The 11,249-nt window shown below is 38.8% G+C and overlaps 1 protein-coding gene across 1 annotated transcript; it reads right to left on the bottom strand.

Moving 5' to 3' along the window:
- Positions 1-7,486: 7,486 nt before the first annotated feature.
- LOC123761313 (dnaJ protein homolog 1) lies at positions 7,487-9,504 on the bottom strand. The gene is made up of 2 exons (XM_045747256.2): positions 8,277-9,504; positions 7,487-7,973 (listed from the first exon to the last, which is right to left on the bottom strand). Exons 1-2 carry the CDS (start codon positions 9,338-9,340, stop codon positions 7,952-7,954), a joined length of 1,086 nt encoding a protein of 361 aa, XP_045603212.1. The 5' UTR covers positions 9,341-9,504; the 3' UTR covers positions 7,487-7,951.
- Between the last annotated feature and the right edge of the window lie 1,745 nt (positions 9,505-11,249).

Below are 11,249 nucleotides of genomic sequence, written 5' to 3'. Positions count from 1 at the left end.
CATGACGATGCATTTAACTATCATAAATTCCCTCATAATTCTTGTTGTTACCTAGGATCACTTAGCGTTTAATGAACAATAAAGTATTCAATGCTCTAGCTCATAAAACGATACATAAATACTTGAGAAAACCCCTGCAAGAATTATTATAGTGTTACCTTGTGGTTACTGACCATATTAGGTAACTGGTAGGCTAGGCTACCTGCCCACCCTGACAACTTTCTCAAACTCTCCTGCCATATATGTGTAGTTTAGATAAACGTTGTAAGACAAACTTGCCTTACAAGTTTGTAGAACGCCTCGCTTTATGCAGGTCGGCGTTCAATCTCCGATTATCCATGTCTTTGGGAACCGTTTTTTTTCCTATGTCCTATCGAAAGTGCTTATCCTCATATCACTTTCCAAACTCGCAAAATACAATACTCAATCCTTACTAAGATTCATCTAACATAATATTTTCTATATAATGGGATACCCGGTAATGAAGATGGTTACAGTGATGAGGACAGTGTTTAGTGAGGAAAGGAAAGATTGCTACCAATATATACTAATGTTCTCGTATAGAGAGCGAACGGGTCGCTTTGTGCCTGATGAAGATGATCCCCGCTAGGAGAGCGAGTGAATGACGCTTCTTTACAAGGTAGTGAAAGGGGAAGGTCCCTTGCAGGTTCAGGAGTAAGTGGGGAGGGGGGGTAGCGAGAAGTAAGGAAGACTTAGGCAGCATGAGTCAGATACCAGTCAGTGGACCTGAGGGCCGTCCTCCATACAAGGCTGTGTTGACCCTTCCCTACCACCTGCCTCTAGTTCCTCGTCGCTTGCACATCACTTCATCCAGTCTTAATAACTTCCTATACAGGCAACAACTAATTTAAGGCATGTTGTCGCTTAATTCTTTTTTATTTTAAAACAATTTTAGGCACGAAAATATTTTGCTTTGTAGTGATTTTGTAGGATTATTTGCTGGGCGCTTGACACTGACGCAAAGTGGTCGTGCAAGGACGCTAAACTCTCTACTTGTGAAATTTAAAGGTAAAGCACCACGGCTCGATTCTCCGTCTAAGGAGCGAGTGTTCTTGAAACGCCGTCACACGCTCTCACTTGCTCATAATAACACACTAGAACACACACACAAAGTGGTGGAATGGAGGCAGGCCAAGGTGGTGGTGGAGTGGAGACAGGCCAAGGTGGTGGTGGAGTGGAGACAGGCCAAGGTGGTGGTGGAGTGGAGGCAGGCCAAGGTGGTGGTGGAGTGGAGGCAGATCAAGTGTCGGTGGAGTGCCATAAGTGCGTGTTGGCTGAATCTCCATTAATAAATCTTAAACTGTTACATATTGAGGTCAGTGTCTTAGTTGTGGACTTGGTTTATACGCGTGTCGATAAGATACCCCTCTCCTTATTTTTTACTATATTATTATTTTTGCTCTATTTTTATTTTCGTCTTCGATCCTTAATCTGCTTTTTCTTCAACTCCTTGCAATTCTTCCTTTCAATCTCTCTTTTCTTGTAGATCAGGGCGTGTCGAGATATGTACGTGCTCTTTTTCCCTTCATTTAAATGTTTCTTCTTCTTCCCTTTTCTTGTACAAACGATATGATGTTTGATAGATCAATGATCACATTTCTACACACAACCCGACCATCACTAGAGACATCCTGACTAACAACACTGAAATAATCGACAGATACAGCGGCAGCAGAATATTAGACGAAGCGCTACATATCAAACATTCTCATCTGACTGTCAACAACCAGGTTACACATACATTACAGTACATAGGTACAACCGACCATCACCACGACCCAGATAGTAACAGTACCCAGCTCAGACCTCACCTACTGTAGCATTTGTTTATTTCATTTGTGTTCACTTCCCTTCTACCTCCGGAGATGTTCAGAGCTTCACCGAAATGCATCATATAACGACGTTCTTCAAACAGTAATTATTTGTATTCAAGAAGGTACAATGGATTGTGAGAGTACATAAGTTGGTGATACATTCTTGCAAAGTCACTAATACGCATAGCATACATATGACTTTATATGGTCAGTTAACAATTTGTTGAAAAGACGTGCTCCAAATCTGAACCATTATGGATTGATGGTATTGAGAATGGAACAGCAAATATGAGAATATAAATAACTGGCAAAGCGCCTTGAGTTGTAGTTGCCAATTTCTGGTTCTCCGCGAATTGAAGCCATGTCGAGAGCCCTGTAGGCACTTATACATAATATTAAGGCCACCGGCATCTCTCATGTTGAAGGCTCAAAAGGTACTAGATATATATTATATATAAGAAAGAAACATATACTGTACAGATACAGATACTGTAGATACACAGATACACAGATACTGTACAGACACAGATACTGTACAGATACTATACAGATACTACACAGATACTGTACAGATACTGTACAGATACTATACAGATACTACACAGATACTGTACAGATACTGTACAGGTACTATACAGATACTGTACAGATACTGTACAGGTACTATACAGATACTGTAGATACACAGATACTGTAGAGATACTATACAGATACACAGATACTGTACACTGGTGAGGTGGTTGGGACTGTGCAGGTGTTCACAGGATGCACCTGTCATCTACACTTGTGATTCAACGTCAACACCTGGTCTTCCCTGACACACAAATGCAGCCCGAGAAGGAGGCATATCAGCATGTTAAAGCTTACAATGAAACCTAACCAAACCTTAACCTAAAGTAACCTTAAATTCGAGTTCAAGTATGTTTATTGAGACAAGAAAAAAATACATCTCAAAGGGATAGAATAGCTTAGGCTATTTCTAAACCCAAGAAACCTTAAATTGTTTCAATGTGGTCCTCGGTCTTTATATCCAGCTTAATGCTACATTTCAGGTCCTCCCTCACAAATATCGTTATTACTCCACCACTTTTAGGTTCTACGTGGAAAAGTTTGTAGCCCCTAATATTATATTCAGCTAAAAGGTTTCTTAAAAGTCACCCTACTCCGTACACACACACAGCGCTCCAAGTTCATCAATCTTATTTCACACACCCCAATATTTTGTGTAATAGAACCTGCATCCCGTCAGTCGACGAGCTTCAGTCATCAGCTTGTCGATTTCGGCTTGAGTCAGTGACAAGCTCGAAGAAGATTTAAGCAGAAATCACAGCATGGGCCATCACTGTGTCTAATTCAGTTATTCATACGGCAGAGAACACAAACTCGACCGCACAGGAACTCAACCTGTTCTCAGGTAGGAAATCCGCTCAGGGTAATGGATTCAGAATGACTATATAATTAGTGTTATTATCTACTCTCTATCCATGGTTCGGTTAGGTTAAATTAAACAGATGTGACTAAAGGTAATAAAAAAATTAATAATCAACGTTGTGGAAACCTGGGTGAAAACAGTAATTAATGTGTACAGTGTTGTGGACTTCAACATAGGATGTAAAAATAGGAAATCCGATAACAGAAGAGTTCCTGGATATAAACTATACTCCAAATAATCAGTCATAAACTATACTCCAAATAATCAGTCATAAACTATACTCCAAATAATCAGTCATAAACTATACTCCAAATAATCAGTCATAAACTATACTCCAAATAATCAGTCATAAACTATACTCCAAATAATCAGTCATAAACTATACTCCAAATAATCAGCCATTATAACAACTTGGTTTCACGTTATTGGGGACAAAAAGCTTATTATGCTTGAGAAAATCTTGGAGCAGGACTGGCCCTCCCTTCCCCCAAGGCTAACAACAAACATCCCAGAATGCAATCCACAACAGTCACCTAACTCACAGATACTTCTGTGTAAGTATCGCCTGCAAGGCGAACAGAGACGTCGGGTGTAAGGATACATAACCAAACATTCCGTCCTGTCCTGGAATCGAACTCGAGACCTTTCGGTTGTGACCCGATTGAGCTGACTACCGTATAGAGCAGATACACTGTTGGGGTGCTTGCTCGCGTCATCATGTTTACGGTATTTGCTACTTCCATCATGGTTAATAATATCTTGGAGACAAAGCCAAGAAATCTCCACTACCGTAAACGAGACGCAGTTGTGCTGTACTCTGGTGTCAGACACACGGTATATTATTAGATTAATCAAGTACATATATCATTAATGCTGATGTCAGGAACTTGAGCATCATGCTAAAATATATAAAGGCCAAACCATCATGATGTAAAGAAACCGGCATTAAAACGTGTGTTGACATAGTCAATACATTCAAATTATTTTTGTTTCGAAAACTAAACAAATTATCTTCATATTTGTATAAAGGAGAATATTTTTGCCTGAGAAAATAGCTCTCATGACGGTTCGTCTTGTTAAAATAGAAAAAGAGACAGAACATGATAATACAGTAATTAAATAATTTATGTACAATAAGCCAATATTATTGGTTTGCTTTTTATTTTCAGATTTTGCTTTTGAATGTAAGATTTTGCAACCCGTCCTCTTAAAATTACGTGGCTTTTCGCTCTTGTGCCCGTATGACCAAAAAATGGACGCAATTTGATAGACTTTGATGGTAATGAAATATATATAATGTTTGCTGCGTCTGCACTCAGTACAGCAAGAGACCGGAAATATGATTGTGGTGGAAGAATCATCACCAAAGCTGGCCGGGATGAGCCAACACGATCACTTGCAAGTATTGTCTAGCCTCATGGGGTCAGGGACGAGTGAAACTTGAGAAAGTCACACCGTGAGATGACCGCTTATAAGTGTAAGCGGTCATCTTGGGCGTCTCTCCTCAACAAAGATGCAGATTCCATCAACAGCTTCAAGGGTAGATATGAAAAATCTCAAGAGGTGATACCCAACCTCTGCAAGCACAGCTCACGCCACCCGATTTCCCCTTTGGCGCATGAGAATAACAAAAAATATTAGTTGTGTCGTAAGTGCTGAACTCTGATTTAAACAAGATGTACCAAAGTATTCTTCGTACTGTATGCCATGCTGTTTAAAATAGGAGATTACGTAAGACATGCAATATCTTGAGTAATAATGAACTTCGTACAAGATTTCCTGAAGATTATGAAATTTATATGAAGATTACGTGTATATATTTGTAGAATATAACCCGTTCGCTTTTTTGCCCGTCGCATTTTGACGTGCCACAAAATTATGTACAAGAAAATGTTTGCGACCCACGAAAGTGACATGTCCCGTTTTGTGTTCGTAGGTTCTATAACTGGTTAGGTTAGGGCACTTTTTTTGCGACAGTTTCTTGACGTTGGGAACGTTCGTGAGAACGGCAAGAACTGCCGACGAGCTGTTGAATGAAACACTGCATGGTCAAGGACTATAAGCTCTATTGAGCGGCAAAGTTAATCATATACATATATGTGTGTGTGTACTCACCTAGTTGTGCTTACGGGGGGGGAGGGTTGAGCTTCAGCTTTTTGGTCCCGCTCCTCAACTGGTGTGCGTTCCTGAGCCTATCATATTTACATTTGAAACTGAGTATGAAGTCTGCCTCCACCACATCACTTCAAAGTTGGTTTAGTTCATTTATTATGCACCCCATACCCATTTTGCGGGCGGTAGTGTGCATCCAATTTGTTAACTACTGACACTGAAAACAAACAAATCTTTCTAGTGTCCCTGTGGCTCATTTGGGTACAAAGTGTTCCCCCGTGTCCTCTTGTTTATGTGCTAAATAGTTTGTCTATCTACCCTGTCAATTCCTCAAATCATTTTATTGGTGGTAATCGTGTCTTCCCCAATTCTTATCTCCCAGTGTCGTGAGGTTTAATTCCAGTATTATTTCCTCGTAGCTTTTACCTCCCAACTTAATATGGACTCTACGCTGGAGTCTCAGTACTCAAGGATTGGTTTGACATATGAAGTATACAAAGTTTTGAATGATTCCTTATACGTTTCTAAAAGCAGTTCTTATGTTTGTCAGCCACGGATATGCCGCTGCTGATATTTTGATGTGGGCTTCAGGGGAGGCAGTTGTGTGTAATTATCCAAGTGAAGTTAAAGGATGAGAGCTACGCTCGTGGTGTCCAGTCTTCCGAGTACTGTGTATTGTATAACGTTTTGAAACTACTGACAATTTTGGCTTCCACCACCTTCTCACTTAGCTTCTTCCAGCCATCTACTACTCTGCAAAAGAAAACTTTCTAATATTTTTTCGGCACCTTTGTTTCCTTAGTTTAAACCTGTGTCCTCTTCGTATTATTTATGTTAAATGTTTCAGGAATTCTTCTGTCTATTTGGCCGATCCCCGTTAGCATTTTGTAAGTGGTGATCATATCACCCCTTTTTCTTCTATATTCTAGTTTTGGCATGTTAACGCCTCTAGTCTCTCCTCGTAAATCTTGTTTTTTTAGTTCCAGAAGCACAAAGAAACTGTTAAAGGTGCAATGGCAGCATGCCGTTGCACCTTTCCTTTCTTTATGTGCTTCCTGAGATTTCGGAGGGAGTTTATGTGCGCGCTGTAAATCACAATACATTACGCTAAAGAATGACAAGTTCAAATGTTTATTGCAATCAATCCAACTGTCAGAATTGCTTCTAGCCAATCATTCTGAATAAGTTGGAACTCTGCATGGGGCACCGTATACAAGAATGGCGTTGGTTCAACGCCGAACTAACGTCAACGTTGAATTAGCAGATATCTATGATCGTCGCCGAACTAAACGTCACTTAGAAATTGTGCCCAAAGAGTTGCAGAATGATGATGTTTGGACATTTAGGTATAATCCCCAATTCGTAGGCTAGAATAGAAATAGTCTAGCAAAAACACGCTAGCATAATAATTCAGACTATTATTCAACTTTCGCATTTAAAAGCATTGCTTTTCAAGAAGTTTCAATTTGTCAAAACATTTATATCCAAGTTAAGCAATTAACCTTTTATTACCGTCTGGCATTTACGACGAATCCAATAGTTGGCAACAGAAGTGTTGCCATATATGGTGAGGCAGAGGGTGGGGTTCACCCACGTAGCTAGCAATCTACAAGGCTTCCGTTTAAGTGTTTTATCCAAACGACTGTCCTTTTTCTGCAAATCAATTCATATTGGTGTTTCCAAGGTGTTTTGCAGTGGTATATCAACATACTTTCAATATAGTTGCCAGAGCACTACAACCTACACTTGGCAAGACACCAGTGACCTATTCATGTGGAATGTGGACGGCCTGTCCTCTATTTACCTTTTAAGTTGGTGAAGCCACATCCTAACTGCATATTTATTAAAGATTTGAAATGTGTAGCTTTTTAATCAATTTCGAACTTTTTACTAAGAGACATTAAACCAATGTCCAAGATAGCCTATACACATTCAATATACACTATTTTCCAATGGGTTAGTCATGATAAACATTAGTTTCCTCCGTAGTCTTGTATCAGTATGATTGTTTCCCCAATTTAGAGCTATACAAATTAAAAACACATTTTTAGATAAACTATTTGACGATCATTACTATTGAATGAAGGATTGATACAAAAATCATAAATATAAAATATAGCTTTATTTTACTTACACCAACAAGTGATATAAGCGATTCTTTGGTGTCATATGTTAAGTAATTTCCTTTTGTACAAAACAAGTTCGATTCATTCTTATACAACGATTATTTACAAATGGAACAAAAGATTTCTGCAACATGAATGGATGAAACTAAATGAAAACTAGCAAAGCAAACACTACTACTCAGATTTATGCCTGTTTGATCACTCTTGGTACAAGAGCTATAGCAATGCAACAACTAATGACGTTGAAGCACAACGTGTAAATCTAAACTATATACAATAAATAAATGGAACCAAATAAACTTGGGAGGTGGGATGGGGGGCGCTTGGTTGTGCGCCTCTTGCACATGACATCACGTCCACCAGCTGAAGGCGCCTGCTATCTCCAGCAGGTGACATCATCTCACAGGTATCGCCGCCCGCCCCAGCTGGCTAACATGGCTTACACATCACCTCGCTTGACGATTTCCACTTTTATAAAGAAATACAATCGAGTTACAAGAACGTCTAGTATTTAGAATGTAAATCAGTGTTCTGTGTAAAAGGCACAAGGCAAGCTAGGCGATTCTCACGAGAAACTTCACCTTGTGAAACACAAAAAAATAGAGGTATATCAAATAATAAATCTCCATTTCCTTCACGCTCCTCATATTCAGGAGCTGTTTGCTAGATTGATATCCTTTGTTTTATGGTCCTGTCGGTAATATTAGGTCACAGTACATGCTGATATGATAATCCTTGCACGCATAATGTTTACTGTCAGAATAAACTTACAATGGAAGAACTTCAGAGAGAATTTCCTTGGCACTTTCCGTCAGAGAGGATGGGAACTGAATGTCAAAATGGACGATAATGTCGCCTTTCCGGGTCGGGTCCTTAGGGTAGGGTAAGCCATATCCTTGCAGACGTTTTGTGGTCTGTGGTCGCACCACCTCGCTGCTGAAGTTTAAGGTGACCCTCTGACCGTCCAGGGTGGGCACAGCCACCCGAGTACCACACAAAGCGTCGCGTAGAGTCAGTTTTGCCGTGTACTGAAGGTTGGCACCGTCACGCTTGAAGTGCTGATGTGGCTTATCTCTGATGACGAAGATAATATCTGCAGGAATTTTACCAGGTGACTGGTCGCCCTCGCGCTCGAAGGTGATCTTCGTGCCTTCCTTCCAACCAGGTTTCACGTCGATTGTCAAAATCTTCTCTTCTCGCCGGGTTGTTCGTCCGTCACTTGCTGCGACATTGCGAGTAATTTTCATCTTCTTGGTAACGCCCTTCGCAACTTCCTCTAACGTGACGTACAGGTCCCTGGTCACAGCTGGGTCCTGGTTACGAGTCTTGCCTCCTTGTGGCCTAGTTGCATCGTGAGGGTTAAAGCTAAATGCTCGTCGTGTGCCACCACCCATGCGATGGGGGCCACCACCCATCATAGTGATGAATGGGTCGTCTTCAACATCCATTTCTTCAAAGACACCATGTGGACCGTGACCATCCACACCCATATTGAAGAAATTGGCGAATGGATCATTGGTTCCGAAAAACTGTTGGAAGGTTGCTCGCGGGTCGCCGGAGAAGGTGTATGTGAAGTGAGTGCCGTCACCACCACCACCACCGCCAGGTATTCCTCCCTTAAGGCCTTCCTCGCCGTACTGATCGTATATGTCCCGCTTCTTCTTATCACTCAGAACCTCATAAGCTTCTGCTACAGATTTAAATTTCTCCTCTGCATCAGAAGACTTGTTTTTGTCCGGGTGGTACTTAAGTGCCATTTTTCTGTAGGCTTTCTTGATATCTTCATCGGAGGCACCCTTGGAGATCCCAAGGATCTTGTAATAATCCTTGCCCATGGTTGCTTCCTATGTGGGAATCAACAAGTCGAGATGAAACACGTATGGGCAACTGTTTGGGCTATACCTCTCTCGTCTTGCACGTACTCTCTCTCGCTTACAACTGAAGCTAGCCGGTGAGAGCCTACGAAGTTATACACACTGTTGCGGGTTCCTGAACGAACTGGTATCGCTAGAATGCTTGAGAATGTTCGTTCACAGTCCAATATTGCTGATATATTTTTAATTAGTAATAGATTACCTTCTTTTGCTTTGAGATTATGTATATTTAATAGGCAATAAGCTACTATCAGTCAAACGAAAAGGTGTATTCATTAAATTTAAATATTATAAGGTAATATATTTTGTTTTCGACACCTAAGTTTACCCTCATTTTATCTGGAATGTTTGTCTCAGGTGTGGGCGGAGTTATACTACATATCAGCACCAGCGGAGCGTCTGATTGGCTGGTGTGTATGGCGGTCATTTTGAAAATATTTCACAGTGGTATTGGTGAAAATTGTTTTATATATTTATATGTGTTAGGCCTAAGATAGCGTATATTAGTTGTATAATCACTTACATAAGTTACGTTATATATATATATATATATATATATATATATATATATATATATATATATATATATATATATATAAAAATATAATATAAATATAAAAATATAATAAAATATAAATATATATATATATATATATATATATATATATATATATATATATTATATATATATATATTTATTTATATTTATATATATATATATATATATATATATATATATATATAATATATATACCCATTTGGTGGTGCAGTCTGTAAAGCTGGGATCATGTACCCCTGCCTGTTGACCTAGGTACTCAAGTAGGATTTCCTTCACCAGGTTGTCAGACACCAGTGAAGAGGACAGGAACGCTTGTACAACAATTTGTGTTGCACCGAGGCCCCCGAGTCTGACAGGAAGGGAGGCCTGTTTCCACTGTGAGTCGCTGAGAGAAAGGTTGAGAACTTATATAATATATATATATATATATATATATATATATATATATATATATATATATATATATATATATATATATATATATATATATATATATATATATATATATATATATATATATATATATATATATATATATATATATATATATATATATATATATATATATATATATATATATATAATATAGACTACTACTCTTTTTCCACTACTGCCACAGGATTGGTATGGGGTGCATAATAAATGAACTAAATAAAAACTTATCATTTGGACTAATTCAGTAATACAAAACGTGATTCTTTTTTTGGTCAAACCGTATAAATAGCTTTATTAACTATGCGTTTAAGTAACTATTCTGTCCCTGTTGAGGCCACATATAATGTGATATTGTGACCCTTAAGGTTACCTAAATTCAGGTATATATATATACCTGAATAATAGCAGGTCGTGGTAATTAGTAACTGTTCAGTATAAACCAGCATAATATAGACGATTTGCTCATGCTTTATTTATACATAAATTAAAAACAAAAAAAAAGTAATTCATATTTAAATATAAAGCAACCTGGCATCCTTTGTCTGCAATTTTTTTTTAAGGGAGCGGGTCGAGCACCCACTTGCCAGTACTGGCCATGGTAGCTAAATCGGTCATATATTTTGATGTCAAAGCAACTTCCAATATAAGCAATCTTGGTACATATTATAGCGTGTATTAAACGGTGATTGATTTCTAACATTTTTAACTGCGCAACAGTATTTAGTCAGTGACAGATCCAGCGCCCCAGGCATCATCTGGCCTGCGCGATCAAATTAAGTTCTATTTTGTGTAAAACCAGACAAATATTAAAAATGCTCACAATTAAACACTGAAGAGAGAAAAGGATTTAGTTGTGTTCTTTATAACACTAACAAA

Source organism: Procambarus clarkii, chromosome 7 (genome assembly GCF_040958095.1).
Source record: "Procambarus clarkii isolate CNS0578487 chromosome 7, FALCON_Pclarkii_2.0, whole genome shotgun sequence".
NCBI lineage: Eukaryota > Metazoa > Arthropoda > Malacostraca > Decapoda > Cambaridae > Procambarus > Procambarus clarkii.
Note: the sequence above shows the minus strand (reverse complement) of the source record. Positions and strands in the feature narration are given on the sequence as shown.

Bases quoted from the DNA above. Each gene is read 5' to 3' on its own strand.
- LOC123761313 (XM_045747256.2), bottom strand. From the start codon at position 9,340: ATGGGCAAGGATTATTACAAGATCCTTGGGATCTCCAAGGGTGCCTCC. The intron at 7,974-8,276 runs GTAAGTTTATTC...TCTTTATAAAAG, and splicing joins CTCTCTGAAGTTCTTCCATT to TGGAAATCGTCAAGCGAGGT.